Source organism: Rana temporaria, chromosome 4 (genome assembly GCF_905171775.1).
Source record: "Rana temporaria chromosome 4, aRanTem1.1, whole genome shotgun sequence".
In the NCBI taxonomy this organism is placed as follows: Eukaryota; Metazoa; Chordata; class Amphibia; order Anura; family Ranidae; genus Rana; species Rana temporaria.
Window position 1 is genome coordinate 12,808,636 of NC_053492.1, and position 21,921 is coordinate 12,830,556.

Sequence of the window (21,921 nt, forward strand, 5' to 3'; positions counted from 1 at the left end):
ATACTTACCTCCACTGTGCAGCTCCTTTTGCAGAGTGGCCCCGATTCATGTCTTCTGGGGGTCCCTCGGAGGCTGTCTCTGGTCCTCCCCGCAAGTACACACATTCATGCAAGAGAGCTTGCATTGTGTGTAGTCCTTGCAGGCGCGCTCCCGTGATATAGCGAGCGGCCATAGCCGCTCACTGTATCACTCGGCCCTGCCCCTCGGCGCGCCCCTTCACTGGATGTGATTGACAGCAGCGCCAGCCAATGGCTGCGCTGCTTTCAATCCATCCGCTCTAGCCAATCAGCGGCCAGGCTGAGCGGCGAAGAGGATCTCGGGACCGAGTGCAGGACTTTCGAGGGGTCAGATACAGGGGTTGACAAATTTGCTTGGAATCTAGGAGCCAGCTAAAAAAGTTAGGAGCCAGAAAACGCACCCTGTCCCGACGAGCTTGCACGCAGAAGCGAACACCTACGTGAGCAGCGCCCGCATATGTAAACGGTGTTCAAACGCAATTTTGAAGCGTGACATGTTGGGTATGAATTTACTCTGCGTAACATTATCTTTCATAATATTAAAAAAAATGGGGATAACTTTACTGTTGTCTTATTTTTTAATTAAAAAAAGTGTAATTTTTTCCCAAAAAAGTGCGCTTGTAAGACCGCTGCGCAAATACGGCGTGACAGAAAGTATTGCAACGATCACCATTTTATTCTCTATAGTGTTAGGATAAAAAATATATATAATGTTTGGGGGTTCTAATTAGAGGGAAGAAGATGGCAGTGAAAATAGTGAAAAATTACATTAGAATTGCTGTTTAACTTGTAATGCTTAACTTGTAATACCAACGGCCACCACCAGATGGGGCCAGCTCACATCTGGTGGTAATAACTTGTAATACCAACGGCTCACCACCAGATGGCACCAGCTCACGTTTGCCCACCTTCCAAACCAAGTCGCCAGGACACTATTTCTAGTCGCCATGGCGACCTGGCGCCCGGGATTTGTCGATCCCTGGTCAGATAAGTATAACGGGGGGCCGCTATACTCTGAAGTTTTTTCACCTTAATGCATAGAAAGCGCCAAGCATCAAGGGTCCTAGGAGGATGACAAAAAAGGAGCACTGTCTCTTTCTCAAAATTCATGGGAGTGAGGTCCTATAGCATGGGTGCTCAACCTGTGGCCCTCCAGCTGTTGCGGAACTCCAATTCCCATCATGTCTCTGCTTTTGGGAGTCATGCTTGTAACCGTCAGTCTTGCAATGCCTCATGGGACTTGTATTTCAGCAACAACTGGAAGGCCACAGGTTGAGTACCCATGTCCTATAGGGTAGGAGAAAGGGCAGAGCTACCGAAACATATGCTGCCATGGAGTCTGTCCGAAAATATGGTCATCATTTCTGAAGGCTGGGCAAATTTGTGCCACTTTCCTCCTCCAAATTTTTTTTTTTTAAATAGACCTTTAAACATTTGTAAAGATTACACCACAACAATGACTCCGCCAACAAAATGTAATGACTCCATTTTTATATTTTTACTGCTATCAATGGTTAACACTTCATCCATGTGTTATGCGTTTGCGTTAGGAATTGCCTGAACGATTATGTTGCGTAATTTGATTTTAGACCAAAGCAGAAATCTTTAAGAACACAAATCGATCCATATGAATACAGACTAAATATGGAAATAAATATTTATTCATTAAGTACACATATTCACAATATTTAGTTAGATGAGTGGATGAATATAGACAACAATTTTACGTAAATATAACAAAATCGTATGCAACACTCGCTAATATGTATATCGCTAGGTATTTGAATAAAACCAAAAATGTATTTCCCACCATGGACAAAATAACCATATATATGTAACTATCAGACAATAGGCTGTGTTTTACGAAGTCAAACAGTTATACTCCTGCAGGGAGTGTAAGTATTAAACTACATAAAATTGGTACAATACTATAGCACAAAAAACAGAAAATGATTAAAATTGGAAAAACAAAAATGTAATTAAAGAAAAATTTGAACGGGTATGATATCGGGGGAGAGCAATCTAGGTATCACAAGAAAATCAATGGGGCAGATTCACGTAGATGCGCGGCGGCGTAACGTATCTCATTTACGTTACACCGCCGCAAGTTTTACGGGCAAGTGCTTGATTCACAAAGCACTTGCCTGTAAAGTTGCGGCGGCGTAGCGTAAATTCCACCGGCGCAAGCCCACCTAATTCAAATGATCCGGGTAGGGGGCGTGGATCATTTAAATTAGGCGCGTTCCCGCGCCAATCGTACTGCGCATGCTCCGTCTGGAAATTTCCCGCCGTGCTTTGCACAAAATTTTTAGACATTCGACGTGACTTACGTCCATTCCTATTCACAGACGTCTTACGCAAAAAAAAAAAAAAAAAAAATTTAAAATTTCGACGCGGGAACGACGCCTATACTTTAACATGGCATGTCTATTTTTACACCACCTAAATAGCAGGTGTAACTTTAAGCCGGAAAAAGCAGACTACAGACGACGTAAGAGAATGAGACGTTCGTGGATCGACGGAAATAGCAAATTTGCATACCCGACGCTGAAAACGATGCAAACTCCACCCAGCGGGCGACAAAGTATTGCATCTAAGATCCGAAGCCGTACGCCTGTCGGATCTTACCCAAATGCCGTCGTATCTTGGTTTGAGAATACAAACTAAATATACGACGCGGGGTAATTTGAAAGTACACCGGCGTATCAGTAGATATGCTGGCGTACTTCTTTTGTGAATCTGCCCCAATATGTCTATCAAGCTAAGCAATGAATTATTAAAATGTCAATGTATAATAGTGACCCTTTTTAAAATGGCTGTTTTTCGAAAATGGTGTCTCGTTAGGATAAAGATGCGTCTTAGTGTCCCTGAGTTGTCAGATTTGCCATGGAAAGTCACTTGATGTTTGCTGGTTTCAAGGCTTTTTAGCCAAGTTCTATTTGTAAATAATGAAACAGCTTCTTCGAGATTCCAGGTGGTAAAGAAATACACACTCGTTGATCTTCTAACCAGTTCTGCAAACAGCTTGTTTACAGGCCCTCAGAAAATTGTGAAAAACTAGAATGTCTTTGTGTGGCACTTGCATGACTTCAGACCTGGAATTAACCCCTCTAATATTTTGGCCAGTCCACAACTTAGATCAGTCAGTATTAAATCCTGAAATTTATGTCATATTTTTAATTCACTGATGCTCTGACACGTGTCTTTGGTGATCTCTGATCTCCTTATGAACTGTTTCTTACACAATGAAGATCAGCCATGGAGTATATCTGAGGTGTATATCAGGGTGTGCTTCTTCCCCACATGAGAGCCGTGATGTCCAGCAACATTCCTATAGAAGACATTTCCCACACTCAAGGAACCAATACACCTCGAGGGTTGTGTGGGATCCCTGATGTACAGGAATTCAGTGACTAACAATTCCCTTTCTCAGGACAGGAAAGTGGCTTCTCCTTCGTGTGCAATTTCTGGTGTCTATAAAGATTGAATGTATTTAAAAAACATTTCCCGCACTCAAGACATGAATATGGTTTTTCTCCCGTGTGAGACCTTTGATGTTGGACAAGCCGTGTTCTTTGTACAAAACATTTACCGCACTCAGGACAGAAATAAGGCTTCTCCCCTGTGTGCGATTTCTGATGTCTGTAAAGATGGGACTTCTGTGAAAAGAATTTCCCACACTCAGAACAGGAGTACGGCTTCTCATCCGTGTGAGACCTTAGATGTCGGACAAGCCGTGATTTTTGTACAAAACATTTATGGCACTCAGGACAGGAATGTGGCTTCTCCCCTGTGTGCGATTTCTGATGTCTGTAAAGATGGGACTTCTGTGAAAAACATTTCTTGCACTCAGAGCAGGAATATGGCTTTTCTCCCGTGTGATACATCTGATGTTTGACAAGGTCTGCTTTTTGTACATAACATTTCCCACACTCAGGACAGGAATACGGCTTCTCCCCCTTGTGCAAGCTCTGATGTCTGTAAAGATTGTACTTCTGTGAAAAACATTTCCCGCAATCAGAACAGGAATACAGCTTCTCATCTGTGTGAGATCTCTGATGTTTGCAAAGACGGGACTTCAGTGCAAAACATTTCCCACACTCAGGACAGGAGTACGGCTTTTCTCCTGTGTGAGATCTCTGATGTGTGACGAGTTCTGATTTTTGTACAAAACATTTCCCACACTCAGGACAGGAATATGGCTTCTCCCCTGTGTGAGACCGCTGATGTGTGACAAGTTCTGATTTTTGTACAAAACATTTTCCGCAGTCAGGACAGAAATAAGGCTTCTCCCCTGTGTGCAATCTCTGATGTCTGGAAAGATGGGACTTCTGTGAAAAACATTTTCTGCACTCGGAACAGGAATACGGCTTCTCACCCGTGTGAGATCTCTGATGTTTGTAGAGACGGGACTTCAGTGAAAAACATTTCCCGCACTCAGTACAGGAATATGGCTTTTCTCCTGTGTGAGACTTTTGATGTTGGACAAGCGAAGATTTTTTTACAAAACATTTATCACACTCGGAACAGGAATACGGCTTTTCCCCTGTGTGAGACCTCTGATGTGAGACAAGTTCTGATTTTTGTACAAAACATTTCCCACACTCAGGACAGAAATAAGGCTTCTCCCCTGTGTGCAATCTCTGATGTCTGTAAAGATTGTTCTTCCATGAAAAACATTTCCCGCACTCTGAACAGGAATACAGCGCCTCATCTGTGTGAGACCTCTGATGTGTGACAAGTTCTGATTTTTGTACAAAACATTTTCCACACTCAGGACAGGAATATGGTTTCGCTCCTGTGTGACATTTCTGATGCATGTAAAGAGAGGAATTTTCTGAAAAACATTTCACAGTCTGAGGTTCCTCAGGATACGAGGAATACGATGGTCCATCTACACTGTGTGGTGCCGGATGGACATTTGAGGTAGTCAGGTTTTCTCCTGGACTATACTGTGTGATGTCCTCATCTTCTACTTTACAGTCTGGAGACAAAGTGAGACAATCCTCTGAGGTTTTCCTCATCTCCCGTCCATCTACTAAAATAGAAATACAAAGATTATTACTAGACATGAGCAGATTGGTTCCCCTAAACCAGGACTCCACCCACATCAGGCAGCTTTGTCTCTGAGGATCGTAAAAAATAAATTCACCCATATTTGGGGTGTAACATGTTCTGAATGCACCGGCCCCCGGCACCTCCCGCTCCCTGCTGTGACAGTTCCCCTTGCCCCTCACTAATAATTGGTGTGCGGGGCTCTGCCTGGCCGCGTCACTCATTCACAGCGCTTTGTGAATAGAAAACTACAAGGTCCAGCCTTCCAACGGCTGTCAGCTTGCAGTTTTTAATGAACTACCATGGCGCTGTGAGTGCCGTGGTAGTTCATTCATCCTTCCTTTCAGAATTTATCAGCTTGCTTGTATGAGGTATGAGCAAGCCCATACACTGACAGATCTGCATGGAATCAGCAATCTGCTGATCATGGGTGCAATGCTTTACAGGCTCCTGCAATAAAAAATAATAAATGCTAATTTTTTCCCCTGCAAAGGTAAACGTATCCTTTAATATTTCACCTGCAGGGTAACTAATAAATGGATCTTATGAATCTCCTACCAGTTCATTTCTTTATTCACGAACCTTAGTCAGAGAGTGAGGAAACAACGAAAACTGTCTTTTATAGAAGTGACAGTGATGAGGGGGATTATAGGACGAATGTCCCCTCCCCCTCTATCACTCATTGTCATCTTCCCAACCCAAGTAGTACTGCACTTCCTTATTTAGTCCATGATTTAGTCATGAATAACAGCGGGGCTCCAATTAAATCATCATATATAAAATGTCCAGCTGGTAGAAAATGGGTGTAACAAAAGAGAATACTTATTATGTTTATATTCAGCAGTGGGTAGAGGGCAGAAGTCAGGACCATGTAATGTATAACATACTACAGATAGGACTATATAGTATCAGGACTATGTAAAGCACAATATAGAGTATATAATGTAGGGGTCAGGAGTAGGGATGGCCCGAACGACCCCCCTGTTCGGTTCGCACCAGAACTTTTGGAAAAACTGGAAAGTTTGGATACCGAATAACAAACCCCATTGTCTATAGTCTATAGGACTCGAATGTCAAAAATCAAAAGTTCCCATTTTGAAGGCTTATATGCAAGTAATTGGGCATACAATGGTTATGTTGTTTCGGATACTGCACTGGGGGACATCCATCAATGAAAAAAAAGTGAAAAAAAAAACGTAATTTTTAAATGAGCAGTGATTTATTGATGCCTAAAGTGAAAGTTTAAAAATGAAAACTTCCTTTCAATATAGTGCCTGGGGGGTCCCCTTAGTCCACCTCTAAAGTGGCACATCTGTATTGTGTATAGAAGCTGCTGCAGCAATAATTGCATTTATAAAGCCCAAAAAATTGCATTTTCCCTGCAAGCTTTCTTTATTTTGTAAGCAATGGCTTGGGCAACCAGTCTGTATGATGAGGCCACAATGTAGCACCCTGGGAACAAGATTAGATTTTTGGGATAAATTCTGGTGTGTCTACCACAAACTTTGGATTTCTATTTGTGTAACGGGTACGGATTTTTTTTTATTTTGGTGTCGGTGGGGCCCTTACACCGTAACCCTATAGCGGTACTCTTGATGAAAGCAAGAAATGGCCTTGCTGTCAAAAATTGTAATCATATGCACCTGTCAAACAGGGATGGATAAATTAGTCTTTGGGTGTTAATTGTGCCCATGAAACCTACACCAAAAACATTCTTCCAGATGAAAACAACACCCATAATGCTAGGCAGCCTAGAAGTCCTGCAGAGATTCCACATCCCAAAAACAGTTAATCAGTATCAGGTGCTTCATAGCTGCTGGTAATACAGGACCGATTAATTTTGATAAAAGTCAGACGGTCCACAGAGTCTTTGGACAAACCCGTTCTATTATCAGTAACAAAACCTCCAGCAGCACTCAATGCCCATTCAGAAAGCACGCTGGATGCAGGGCAGCCCAGCAGCTCAATAGCATACTGGGCAAGTTCTGTCCAGTGGTCTATTCTCATGACCCAGTGAGCCAGTAGATCGTCAACTGTAAAGCTTTCGACCCTAGATAATCATCCACACCATGTGATGCAGACGCTGCCGATGGGATGTGGAAGCTGACAGCCCTGTGGCGAGGACTAAAAATCGAGAAATGCATCACTTAGATGGCCGTCTTCTCCAGCACTCCTCTCTTGACCAACAGAATCCTCAAAACAATATATTTCACGATACTGTAACCAACCAGAGTCGGGAAAAGCATTCAATAAACTTCTCTTTAAGGTGTCCTCAAGAGATTTCATCTGCTGCACTCTCTGTGGGGATCCCTTATAATGGTGATCAAGGAGGGTTGCCAACCAATAGTGATCCCTTTCCTTTATGCCACTATTCTTGGGTCCTTTTGCAGGCTTTAAATTTGCGGAAGCATGAGAAGCAGACTCTTTGGGGTCACTAAGGATTATAGTATCTGGAACTGCCTCCTCCCAGCCACATACAACTCCCAAGGGTATTGCGGATGAAAAACCAACTTTTATTGTTTGACGTATGTCTTCCTTTGCTTCAATGCCTCCGAAACTGCCAGAATCCTCCTCCTCTCTCTCCTCTTGTGTGTTCTGTGGCATAGGAACAATGGTGTCTGCATAAAGTGGGCCTTGAGAGGAAAGAAAGTCCTCCTTTTCATCCTGCTGCTCTGCCTCGAGTGCCCTGTCCATAATGCCATGCAGAGTCTGCTCCAGCAGGAACACAACAGGGATAGTGTCACTGAATCATGCATTGTCACCGCTCACCATCCTTGTGGCCTCCTCAAATTATGACAGTATAGTGCATGCATCCTTTATGAGCAGCCATTGGCGTGGGGAAAAAAATCTGAGCCGGCTTGAGCCTGTTGTTGTGCCATACTCACACAGGTACTTGTCGATGGCCCTCTCTGCATGTGCAGCCGCTGCAGCATTGCCAAAGTCAGGTTCCACCTGGTGGGCATGTCACAAATCAGGCAGTTTACGGGCAGGTGGAATTCCCACTGAGTTTTAGCCAACCAAGCACTGGCTGTGTATGACCACCTAAAATGGCTACATACTATTCTGGCCTGCTTTCAGTAGATCTTCCAACCTTGGGCACCTATTTAGGAAACACTGCACCACCAAATTGATGACATGTGCTAGGCATGGCACATGTGTCAACTTTCCCTGTCTAAGGGCAGACAGGTTTGTGCCATTATCCCACACCACCATTCCTGTCTCCAGCTGGCGTGGCGTGAACCACCTCTGGGCCTGTCCCGGCAGAGCTGCAAGAATCTCTGCTCCGGTGTGGTTCCTGTCCCCTAGACACACCAGCTGAAGCACTGCATGGCACCTGCATGGGACTCATTGAATAGCCCCTTAAACGCTTAGGGGGTACTTGTTGTTCCTAGGACAACTCAGTGGGGGGGTAGAGCTTACAAATCTGGCATCATCACCAGCTGTATGGAGACATGGGGACACAATAAGCTGCAGCACTGAGCCTTGTCCTGCCTCCTTCCGAGTTGCAAGCAGATTTACCCAGTGTGCTGTGAATGAAATATATCGTCCCTGCTTGCTGGACCATGTGTGGGCAGTAACATGGACTTTGCGGCTGACTGCCTTGTCCAACGATGCTACAACATTGCCTTCCACATGATAGTAGAAAGATGGAATGACCTTACGTGAAACGAAACAGTGACTGGGAACCTACTATTGTGGTACAGCACATTCTGCAAATTCACGGAAGGGGGCAGAATCCACCAGGTGAAAAGGCAGAAGTTTTAGAGCCAGCAGCTTTGCCAAGCTTGCATTTAAACGCTAGGCATGTGGATGGCAAGGACTGTATTTTTTTTTTCCACTGCAGAAGATGGGGCAGAGAAATTTGCCGTCTATAGTCTACAGCTGGTGGTATGCTGCTGGCAGATGTGCTGCAAGGACCTGGGACACCCTGCGCTATACCATCATCCCTGTCAGTGGAGGCTGCTGAGAGGTCATGAGGTATAGCAGGGACAGACTGAGGTGAGTAAGGAGAAGGGACAGATTTGTGCCCCTATTGTGTGGCTTTTAAGTTCTCTTGCTAACGGGCTGAGTGGTGGGAGGTTAAATGCCTGGTCAAGCATGTGGTGAAGTGGGCCGGGAGATAACAGCTCCATAATGTGATGGAACAGTGTGGCTGCTCTCTACTCTTCCATGATGGCTGAATCTTTGGGGTTGTGCCTTACCCTCACTTTCCTCTGAGGTCACTGATGAGTCAGTGACCTCATCATCATCTCCTCCATCCTCAATGAACTTAGATCGAGCACATGAACACTACAATCCATAATTTCTCCAGGTATATGAGGCCTAGCTTAGTACAGGGCTTGACAAACCCCAGTTGCCAGGTCGCTGCAGCGATTACAAGATTTGAGGGGGAGGGGGCGCAGCCGGGAGCAAAATTGGCAGACGTCCGGAAGGCGTCCCACGTGTTTCCGGATGCCGGAGGTGGGAAGGGGCGGGGCAGTGAAGGTTGGGTTAGTGCGGATGCAGAGCTGTAGGGTAGTAGGAGGGGTGGGTTGGAGGAGGAGCGGACAGGGGTTGGATTGAGCCCTTGGCATGAAGTATTCCCTGTGTTTTATTTCAAAATATGTATTTAACAAAAAAATAAAAACCCCAGTGGTGACTAAATATCACCAGAAGAAAGCTCTATCCGTCATAAAAAAATGTCATATGGGTACAGTGTTGCATGAGTGTGCAATTGTCATTTAAAATGCAACGGCGCTGAAAGCTGAAAATTGGCCAGGGCAGGAAGGGGGTGAAAATAACCGAAAAGGTTGAAAAAATGGTCTCCTAACTCCAAAACAAATATGTCAAGCCCTGGCTTAGTGCACAGAAGTCACTTATAAGTTTTATAACTTCATATACCAAAAGTGGGCAGTGCATATAATTCACTATATTACCAAAAGTATTGGGACGCCTGCTTTTACATGCACATGAACTTTAACGGCATCCCAGTCTTAGTCTGTAGGGTTTAATATTGAGTTGGTCCACCCATTGCAGCTATAACAGCTTCAACTCTTTTGAAAAGGCTTCTGGAAGAATGGTCAAACATTCCCATAGACACACTCCTAAACCTTGTGGGCAACCTTCCCAGAAGAGTAGGAGCTGTTATAGCTGCAAAGGGCGGGGCCAACTCAATATTGAACCCTACAGATGAAGACTGGGATGCCATTAAAGTTCATGTGAGTGTAAAGGCAGGTGTCCCAATACTTTTGACAATATAGTGTATGTCTGACTGATTACCAATTAATATCATAAAGTTAAACTATATCTACAATTACAATTCTACAGATCACATCTCAGCTACGCTCAAAACTGCCCTACTGTTACATCTACATTCACATTTATGTTACAGGTACAGACAGAGGAAAGAATTTAGGGTTAATGACCCACCTGTGCTGATCTCTGTAGGAGTGTCCTCCTCTATAAATGTCCCCGTTATTCCATCCTCCTCCATAGACTGCTGATCATCCCTCACATACATCTCTTCTTCTTCTTCTGCTTTAACCTCAACTTTAGGATCTCTCAGGTTTCCACTCTGAATATATAATAAAAATGACATCAATTGTAATAATGCAGATAATGTTCAGATCCTAATATTAGTGATTGTTCCTCATCTACCTGATGATGGTGAGGGATGGTGTGACCTTCCTGTGTGGAATACCAGGAATACAGAGGACGGGGACATCTCTCTGGTGCATTCCTGATATTAGGCGTCTTCATTATTTTATTGTGTCCTTCTGAAAACTCCTCATCCTCCTCTTTATATTCTTCTTTAACAGTATTGCCATCCCCAAGGTTTCCACTCTGAAAGATATAATAAAACATTCACTGTGAAAAACATATTGGGCCGGATTCATAAAGATTTACGCCGACGTATCAGTAAATACGCAGTCGTAAGTCCGAATGCGCGCTGTCGTATCTTTGCACGTATTCTAGAAACCAGATACGCTTGAATTTGACCAAGATACGACCGACGTAAGTCTCCTACATCCGTCGTATCTTGGATGCATATTTACGCTGGCCGCTAAGGGCGCTTACGTTGATTTACGCGTCGAATATGTAAATGAGCAAGATACGCCGATTCACGAACGTACGTACGCCCGTCGCAGTAAGCAAAGCTGTTTACGTAAGACATACGCCGGCGTAATGATAAAACACCTCTATAGGTGGCGCAGCCCATGCAAGGTATGGACGACGGAACAGCCGTCGTATTTTACGTCGTTTGCGTAAAATACGGCTGGGCTGGGCTGGGCGTAGCAACGGCCCTTCATTTACATGGGGTCACGGTTAATTTACATGTAGTACGCCCACTACCTGCCTAATTTGAATTAGGCGGGCTTACGCCGGCCCATTTTCGCTACGCCGACGTAACTATGGGAACAAGTGCTTTGTGAATACAGCTCTTCCCATTGGCGTAGCGCATATGAGATGCAATACGCCGGAATAAAGAAGCGCCGCTCTACCTGAATCCGGCTATATGTGTATAGATCATAACTCCCAGTAATCGTTAATCATCTACCTCATCATGATGAGGGATGGTGTGATGTTCCTGTGTGGAATTCCGAGGATGGGGACATCTCTCTGGTGTGTTCTTGTAGTTGGATGACTCCACCATGGTGTCCTGGTACAGATCATTGTGTCCTTTTAGAGATTCTGACTCCTTCATCGCCCCATCCTTATCATCCTCCTCTTTTATCTCTTCTTTAACCTCAACTTTAGAATTGCTCAGGTTTCCACTCTGAATATATAATAAAAATTACATAAATGGTAACAATGCAGATAATGTACAGATCCTAATGATACTATCAGTGATTGTTCCTCATCTACCTGATGATGGTGAGGGATGGTGTGATCTTCCTGTGTGGAATACAGAGGACGGGGACATCTCTCTGGTGGGTTGCTATTACTGGAGCCATCTGTAAGAAACGCACACTAAATGAATACAGGTAGGTTAAAGCGGGAGTTCACCCAATTAGGTTTTTTTTTCTCTTTTCCCCTTAGATGGATGCTCGTTTTGTCTAGGGGAATCGGCTAGTTGTTTTAAAATATGAGCCGTACTTACCGTTTACGAGATGCATCCTCTCCGTCGCTTCCGGGTATGGGTCTTCGGGAGCGGGCGTTCCTTCTTGATTGACAGTCTTCCGAGAGGCTTCCGACGGTCACATCCATCGCGTCACTCGTAGCCGAAAGTCGGTGTGGCTCTATACTGCGCCTGCGCACCGACGTTCGGCTTCTTTCGGAAAATCGTGACGCGATGTATGCGACCGTCGGAAGCCTCTCGGAAGACTGTCAATCAAGAAGGAACGCCCAGTCCCGCAGCCCATACCCGGAAGCGGCGGAGAAGATGCATCTAGTAAACGGTAAGTACGGATCATATTTTAAAACAACTAGCCGATTCCCCTAGACAAAACGAGCATTCATCTAAGGGGAAAATGTGTTCTCTATGGGTGAACCTCCGCTTTAATTTACTAAAGGCAAATAAACTGTGCATTTGCTGTAGATCTGAAGAGAAGCTTTAAAATTAGATGAAGCTCTGCTGATTTCTATCATCCAATCGTGTACAAGCAAAAATGCTGTGTTTTATTTTCCTTTCATGAGACTGGGTATTCTTTGTAAAGTGAAGCTTTACCTTAGTTACTAAGCTCTGGAGCAAATGCACCTGCAGGGCTCATTATATTTACCTTTGGTAAATCAACCCCATTGTTTCTATGTGTTTATCAGATGATGGGGGGTCTAGGTGGAGCCTCCGTACTGCTCTCTCCTTTACAATAAAGTCTCCTCTTACCCGGTGATGTGAGGGACGGCTGATTCTCCATCCTCATTGGTGCCGTCATTTGATCTATACAGGTCTCCATGTAGACGGATAACTTTGGGAAATGAAAATAAGAATTATTTGGATGGTATTGGTCACATAATAATAGGATGTGGGTGTGAGGGGGGTAACGGGAAAATCGCTGTACATTTAGGAACTTCTGTCCCCATTGGAACTGATTAGTATTTTCTACATTTTCGAGAACCTGGGACTCTCATGGTGGATCAGAAATTCTCTTTTCTCTGTTGGGTTTGAAACTTGGCCAGAGTTGGCGGGTAATCAGGATAATTGCCAGAACTTGGTCTGTGAGGATCCAATCTCAGGCAACCTGCTGGCTGATAGGCTTGATATCACTGTCACTCTCTGAAGTAAGAGAAGAGATTGGATTGGATAGCATGAGGATGGGGCTGGTGGAATAGAGAGCTGCTGGGGAGGAATCAGTTTTCTTCCCTCCAATGGCAGCCCAGTGTGGTTAAAAGAAGGACAGCAGGTACATTGGACAGAGTGACAATGGGTTTTTGGGGCCAGATTCACGTAGATCAGCGGATCTATAGATCCGCTCGATCTACCTGATTTAAGATCCGCTCCCGCAAGTTTGGGAGGCAAACCACTTACCTCCAAACTTGCGCCGGCGGATCGCAAATCCCCCGGCGGAATTCAAATTCGGCGGCTAGGGGGAGTGTACTATTTAAATCAGGCGCGTTCCCGCGCCGATTTAAATGCGCATGCGCCGTCCGCGAAATTTCCCGGCGTGCATTGCTCCCACTGACGTCGCTAGGACGTCAGTGGTTTCGACGCTTACGTAAACGACGTCCGTCCGTATTCGAGAACGACTTACGCAAACGACATTAGAAAATTCAAATTCAACGCGGGAACGCCGGCTATACTTAACATTGGCTGCGCCTGATAAAAGCAGGGGTAAGTATACGACGGGTACGCCGCTACGGAAATGTCGTAAGAAGACTGCGTCGGGTCCGCGTACGTTCGTGAATTTGCGTATCTCGCTGATTTATATATTATTTATCGTAAATCAGCGGGAACGCCCCCGGCGCCATTTTTAAATTGAAAAAAAGATCCGACAGTGTAACACTGTCAGATCTTAGCCCTATCTATGCGTATCTGATTCTATGAATCAGGCGCATAGATAGGACCAGTGTAAGTCAGAGATACGATGGTGTATCTGTAGATACACCGTCGTATCTCTTTGTGAATCTGGCCCATGGTGTTTTAAATTCCAGCACTGGGCACTGCCAAAGCCTGTCATTGGAAAGTATTAGATTGCTTCCCCCAGATGTACAGCACTGATCCCTGGCCACCCATTACATGGTGCTCTGCAAACAGACCTCCTCTAAGAATGAGTGCCCACCAAGGAGTGGAGGACTGTCCTTCAGTCCACTTCGTATCTTTGACCAGAGAGACGGTGAAGGTTGCCTTCTTTTCCTGGCAGGAGTTCTGTAAGGAGGTCTGAAAGTAAGTTCAAGTGGGGGAATCATCATAGACCACGATCCCCCTCCCTCCCTTAGAGTTCCCCTGAGCCCTACAACCTCCTCTTCCCACAAAGCCCTTCTGCCAACCAACCCTATCAAGGGCCCAGAATCCTTCAGCTACACTACCTCCTCAGGGGTCCCAAAATCCTTCAGCCTAAATACCATCTGAGGGGCCCCTCAGCTACTCTACTTCCCTCGGAACCTTCAGTATTTTCCTCCCTCTGACACCAATGATGGAACATATTCTTCATGGCAGGCTGGGAAATGTTTTCTTCCTACTGACCAGCAATGTAAGGGGCTCTATGCTCCATACTCCTGACCCCTGCACTCCATCATTGTGTTGGCTGCATATTGTAATGATTGTCCATTGGCTGCCTGTGTAGTGTAATAATTGCCCTTTGAGGCCATCTATGGTCAGCATGGTCATCTTTGTTTATTATCAGTGCTATTTGTTTAGAGGACCATAAAACTAGAATGTTGCAGCTCCATAATTGGGGAATCATTCTGCCCTAAGAGGTTAATCTAGGTTTCCACACTATATATGTGTGTATCATCATCTGGTGGACATAAAAGACATCACAGTGACTATGGAGGAAGAGGACGGACATGACAGGGTTACTGGGTGTAAATAGAAAATAAGATCTTATTACCTCCTCTGCTGCCACATCCAGCAATGTCGTCTCTCTACTTCCTCCCCACTCGCCTCTCACCCGAAAATTCCTATTTATATCTGACATCACTTCCTGTCTTTCATAGAGACTTCCTGATTTGGCGGAAGTGAGCTCACCACCTTGTGGAGCCCCGAGAAACGTCTCATAGTGTGAACACGGCCTTGTGCTGTGTGTGTATGTAGTGTATATCCTTATAGATGTGTAGCGCCTGTGTACTTTCAGTACAGGTGCTATGTTAAATTTAGAGGGGGAGGAGAGAGTTACTTTGCTCTCATCCATGTTGATTCATTTAAATTGGGCTTCTGCCGTGCTGGGTTTCATTCCGTGTTCCAAAGATACCGTTCCATCTTTGGATAGCAGGTGACGCCAGAGGGGTCCAGGCGGAGGCGCCTTTCTCCAGCAGCCAATCAGAGGAGTGTTTCCCTTGCGGGGCATGCTGGGGGAAGGTATTTCTGTGGCAAATGCCATTTTGTGGGGTCTTCGCTCATTCCTGGTTCCAGGTGCGGCACCCACCTTTAGGGTGTGTGCACGATCACGGGCCCCGGCGAGATGGCCTACCAGGCCGGGGCGCACGTGCTACGCGGAGTTCCTGACTCTGGGCCCTCATGGTCCGGAGCAACTAAAGCTGCAAAGGGGCTCCAGTGACTTACTGGGTCCCCATACTTCATGAGGAAGATCCCAATCGAGTTATGCTGTTCGGTGGGGAGTTGGTCTGAGGTGAACCCGGAGGCAGGTGATCCAATAGGGCTTTGACAATCCATTGGGGATCTGCGTGGCCGAACACTGGGAAGTTGTATGCTGCAACTTGTCAGTCGGTGACCCAAGGGCGGATCCAGAGTCTAGTCTCGGGAGGGGCACTGCCAGAAAAAGAGATTTTTAATACAGCTTACCTGTAAAATCTTTTTCTTGGAGTACATCACGGGACACAGAGCGGCATTCATTACTATATGGGGTTATATGGAGTACCTTCAGGTGTAGACACTGGCAATCTCAAACAGGAAATGCCCCTCCCTATATAACCCCCTCCCATAGGAGGAGTACCTCAGTTTTGTAGCAAGCAGTATGCCTCCCAAAATGGTCCTCAAAAAAGAGGGGTGGGAGCTCTGTGTCCCGTGATGTACTCCAAGAAAAAGATTTTACAGGTAAGCTGTATTAAAAATCTCTTTTTCTTTATCGTACATCACGGGACACAGAGCGGCATTCATTACTATATGGGATGTCCCAAAGCAATGCTTACAATGAGGGGAGGGAGAACATCTCCAAGACAAAAGGATTTAATTTAGAGATATACTCAAATCATAATAAATCCAACTTAGTTGAGAAAAATAATTTTAAATTTTAAATTTAACTCAAAAAAGAGGAGCCCCTGGAATCCGAGGGTCTCAAACTGCAGCCTGCAGCACTGCCTGCCCGAAGGCAGTATCAGTATTCCTTCTTACGTCCAACTTGTAGAATTTTGTAAACGTGTGGACAGAAGACCAGGTTGCCGCCTTGCAAACTTGAGCCATAGAGATCTGGTGGTGTGCTGCCCAGGAGGCGCCCATGGCTCTAGTAGAATGAGCCTTTAATGATACTGGAGGAGGCAACCCTTTCAAAGCCGTAGGCCTGAGTGATTAATTGCTTAATCCACTAGAAATGGTGGACTTTGCAGCTGCCTGCCCCTTCTTGGGCCCATCCGGTAGAATGAACAGCACATCTGTTTTCCGGATCTTCTTTGTAGCTTTAAGATAGGCCTTCATGGCCCTGACAATATCCAAGGTATGCAGCAACCCTTCCTTTCTGGAAGTAGGTTTATGGAAGAAGGATGGTAATACCAAATCCTGGTTCAAATGAAAACTGGATATGACCCTTCGGTAGGAAGGAAGGATGAGGGCGGAGAACGACCCTGTCCTTATGAAAAACAAGATATGGTTCCTTACAGGATAAGGCCGCTAGCTCCGAAACTCTTCTTGCGGAAACTATGGCAACCAAAAATACTAACTTCCCTTGTCAGTAGAACCAAAGGAATTTCAGCCAACGGCTCAAACGGTTGTTTCTGTAAACTTGACAGAACAAGATTTAAATCCCACGGACAAAAGCGGGGATTTAACTGGAGGTCTAATACGTAAGACCCCTTGAAGGAAGGTCTTAACCAGCGAGTGGGTGGCCAGCGGCCGCTGAAACCCACACTGACAGAGCAGAAATCTGTCCTTTGATTGTGCTTAATGCCAATCCTTTATCCACTCCTAGCTGGAGAAAACTTAATACTCTATCGATGGTAAATTTGCGAGAAAGCCATCGCTTGGACTCACACCAGCCTACATAGGCCTTCCAGACCCTGTAATAAATCACCCTAGAGACCGGTTTCCTGGCTCTGATTAGGGTAGAGACTACTTTCTGAGACAGACCTCTACCCCTGAGAATCAGGGATTCAGCTTCCAGGCCGTCAAATTTAGATGCCGTAAGGCAGGGGGTGGAGGATCGGACCTTGCGATAGCAGGTCTGGCCGTAGAGGAAGAGTCAAGGGTCTCCCACTACCATCTTTAGGATGAGTGAGTACCATGCCCTTCTGGGCCATGCTGGAGCTACCAGGATGACTGGTATGTGTTCCACCCGGATCCTGCGCAGCAGGCGGGGGTAGTAACTGGAGCGGGGGGAAAACGCATAAAGAAGTTTGAACTGATGCCAAGGGCAAACCAACGCATCGGTTCCGCAGGCCATCGGATCCCTTGAGCGGGATATGAACCCTGTCTAGTTTCTTGTTGAGTCTCGATGCCATGATATCCACGTCCGGCACTCCCATCTTTGGCAGAGTGCTTGAAAGACTTGTGGATGCAGAGACCATTCCCCCGGCCATAGAGTCTGGCGGCTTAAGAAGTCCGCCTGAAAGTTGTCCACTCCTGGAATGAATATTGCCGATATGCAGGGCACATGCGCCTCTGCCCATAGGAGAATCAAGCTCACCTCTCTCTGAGCGGCTTGACTCCTGGTTCCCCCTTGGTGATTTATGTATGCCACGGCCGTGGCATTGTCTGATTGAATTCTCACGGGGAACCCCTGCAATTTTGACGTCCAAGCCCTGAGGGCTAGTCGAGCAGCTCTGAGCTCCAAGATGTTGATGGGCAACTGCTTCTCTGGCTTTGCCCAAGTACCTTGGCGAGTGCAACCATCCAAAATTGCTCCCCAGCCCGTCAGGCTGGCATCTGTGGTCACTATCTTCCAAGCCACTGGGCTGAAAGACTTCCCCTTCAGTAGATTCTGAGGGTCTAACCACCAACACAGACTTTGTCGGACTCTTGATAAGAGCGGCAACGGGATATCCAAGGCCTGTGGCCTTCTGCTCCATGCTGACAGGATGGCTGCCTGTAGGATGCGAGTGCCTTAGAACAGTAGGATTAATTCCTTGATGGCTTTTACCTTCCTCAGAGGTAGGAACACTCCTTGTTGTTCTGTGTCTAATCTCATGCCGAGATATTCCAACTGCCTTGTGGGCTGGAAAGCTGACTTTTCTCGATTTAGGACCCAGCCGAACCTCTCGAGGTATTGGACCGTGAGGGCCACTGCTCGCTCCAAGCCGGGAGACGAGTGGTCTATGACTAGGAGGTCGTCCAGGTATGCTAGGATCGTGACCCCTTGGATCCTTAGCTTGGCTAGGATCGGAGCTAGGACCTTCGTGAACACCCGGGGGGCCGTAGCCAACCCGAAGGGAAGCGCCACGAATTGGAAGTGACGCGAAGCCACCATGAAGCGTAGATATCTTTGATGTGGCTGATAAATTGGAACATGAAGGTAGGCATCCTTTATGTCTATGGACGCCCATGAAGTCGTCCTTCTGGAGTGTGGCAGCTGCTGACCGCACGGATTCCATCCGAAATGAGCGGATCTTTAGATATGCATTTACCATCTTTAGGTCCAAAATTGGCCTGACATCTCCATTGATTTTGGGATGATGAATAGGTTGGAGTAGAAACCCAGCCCCTGTTCCAGGACTGGTACCTCTACTATTACTTCCTGGGAAAGTAGATGATCTAATGCCGATCTTAATGCGGCTCCCTTTTCCGGATCGTTTGGAATCCTCGACTTCTGGAAATGAGGAGGAGGAAACCTTAGGAAATCTAATTTGTAGCCTGTGGCCACGGAAGACCGTACCCACTCGTCGGGAATGCTGGCTTCCCAAATCTCTGAAAAGAGTCGCAGCCTTCCCCCCACCTTCGTGGGTGGGGGCGCCCCTTCATAAGGTTGGCTTGGGGGCTGGTTTTGCTGGTTTGCGAAACCACTGCCTTTTGCCTCTAACAGCCTGTCCTTGTGATTTGCTGTTGAAGCCGAAGTTTGCTTTTGCAGGAGGCCGTCGATACTGCTTGCATTAGAGGGCCCCTGCCCAGGGGAATACTGTCGTTTAAACGCAGGCCCCCTGAACCTTCTTCTTAGTTGGCAAGAGAGTACTCTTGCCGTTTGAAATGGTCTGAATGTATTTATCTAGGTCTTCTCCGAAGAGTCGTCCTCCATGGAAGGGGAACCCTACCAGGAGCTTCTTGCATGGGGGCTCAGCCTCCCAGCTTTTTAACCATAAGAGTCTTCTCATATGGATAAGGGATAACGATAAACGTGACGCTTGCTGGATAGAATCCTTGATTGCGTTCTACCGTAAAACATATGGCCTTAGGGACATCCGAAAATTCTTCTGCCTGCTGGGCAGGAATAAGTTTAAGCATCTGCTTAAATTGATCCGATAATGCTTGAGCGACCCCAATCGCAGCCACAGCTGGCTGTACTACTGCCCCCTGCAGTAGTGAAGGAGTTCTTAAGTAGTGCTTCCAAGCGCTTATCAACTGGATCCTTGAACACCTGTATGTTTTCTACAGGGCATGTTAACGATTTGTTAACACATGAGATGGCTGCGTCCACTGCAGGAGTAGCCCATCTTTTGGAAAATTTTTCTTCCATAGGATATAGGACAGAGAACTTCTTAGGTGGTAAGAAGATCTTATCTGGCTTGTTCCAATCTTGGAACAAAACTCCCTCTAATAGAGGATGGATCGGAAACACAGCATTGCTTTGAGGCGCCCTCAGTGAGCCCAAAGCTGAAACCGTCGATACCTGGAGATCTGGTACTGGCAAGTTGAATGCCCTATGGACCAAGTCCGACAATCCTTGAATCCACCAGCTCTCCCTCAGGGAGACTGCCCCAGACTCCTCTGTATCCGGATCCTCGATCCCTGAACCTACTTGGTCCTTGTCCAAGAGGTCGTCCAATTCCCCTGAGGAAAGGACCTCCTCTTCTGAGGGTCCGCGCTCGGGCGACGGAGATCTATTCCGCTTACTGCCCCGCATAGCTGCGGCTATCATTTTACCCATGCTTTTCTGCATCTCTTTTAAAGAGGTGAGTAATACCTCCTCCGTGACCATCTTAGGGTTGGACTGACCCGCGTCAGCTCCAGCCCCAGATCCCGATGGCCCCAAGGCTCCCTGTGGGGAAAGCAGCGGCATAGCTTTGTCCGAGACCTCAGACTCTCTGGGGGAATCCCCACCTCTTGTACCCTTGTTTTTTGATGCCATGGTACAATACCGAGGTACACCTGCTACTTATTGGTACCTGGGACTTATAAATAGTTAAATGCCCAAACACCTGTTTGGGGGATAAAAAAATGCTTCCTCTCCCCTAGATGACACTTTTTTTTTTTTTTTTTTTTTTCAAAAAAAAATCTTTTTTTTTTTTTTTTTCAAATCTAGGAAAGAAAAAACATTCTGTCCCCCTGAGTAGTATTGCAAGAAAAACTATGAGATGGAAAAGAAACAGCCTATTCCTAGGCTTGAAAACAGTCTTTCTGAAGACTGCAATATTCTTTCTGGCCACTGTGTGTCCTCGGCGCCCCGTGCTTGCCGTTCTGGTCTTTCCTCCTCAGTTCCAAAGTATTGAATGAGCTATATGGAACAAACAAGGAAGGGCCGCCCCCTTCCTTAAGCCACTGACCCGCCCTTCCCCCCCAGCAATCTCAAACAGGAAATGCCCCTCCCGACAGGGGGGGGGTGGGGTTGGGAGGAAGGGACCTCTCTGCTCCAGCAAACTGCAGCCTGCAGCCTGGAACCATGAGGAGGTCAGCGTTTTGCCTGCTTTGCAGGCCGTGAGGAGGAAGACTGAATGGAGCATCGCCTGGAGGCTTGCAGGTAAGCACAGCTCTCTGACACACACATATACTTTTATATCACACAGGCCCCACTCAATGCTTTTCCAACACTACAAGGGAGGTCACATCTTATGGGGAATAATACATATAGAGCCATCCTATCTTTATGATATGTGACTAGTTTGCCAGATGCAGTGCATAACTTTAGGCATGTCCCCTGTGACCCCCCAGAAAAAACCTGCTAAGAACCAAGTTCCGCAAGTTTTCCCCTCACTTACCTGCTCCATGCCGCAGGACTTTGCCAAGCAAGAGGCCCAATCTTCCCCCATCTCGGTGGGGATGTCTAGACCTTCAGGCCCTGGGTTCCTATGAAGGATCCACTGTCCTGGGCCCATATAGCACTCTGGCAACAGAAACATTAGGCACCCAAAGGTTTCTAAGTTCTGGGCCCAGGGTCCAGCTCTCTAAAAAGAAAAGCATTATGGGCTATACCCCAAGGGTTTGGGGTCCGGTTACTGACCACTTTAGCGCTGAGGCTTTTTTGGACAGAACCGGTTAGCTCACCTAATCCCAAGGATGTGGAGGCAAGCTAAACCATGACTAACACCTAAGACACTGGCGGAAAAACTGAGGTACTCCTCCTATGGGAGGGGGTTATATAGGGAGGGGCATTTCCTGTTTGAGATTGCCAGTGTCTACACCTGAAGGTACTCCATATAACCCCATATAGTAATGAATGCCGCTCTGTGTCCCGTG

At 46.3% G+C, this 21,921-nt stretch overlaps 1 protein-coding gene across 1 annotated transcript in view; it reads right to left on the reverse strand.

The window, feature by feature from the left end:
- Nucleotides 1-3,347: 3,347 nt before the first annotated feature.
- The window catches only part of LOC120935531 (zinc finger protein 850-like), a 40,560-nt gene continuing 21,986 nt past the window's right edge, over nucleotides 3,348-21,921 (reverse strand). Inside the window, exon 3 of the mRNA XM_040347581.1 lies at nucleotides 3,348-4,924. Coding sequence (XP_040203515.1) covers nucleotides 3,431-4,924 — 1,494 coding nt within the window. The 3' untranslated portion in view covers nucleotides 3,348-3,430. The remainder of the gene's footprint in view (nucleotides 4,925-21,921) is intronic.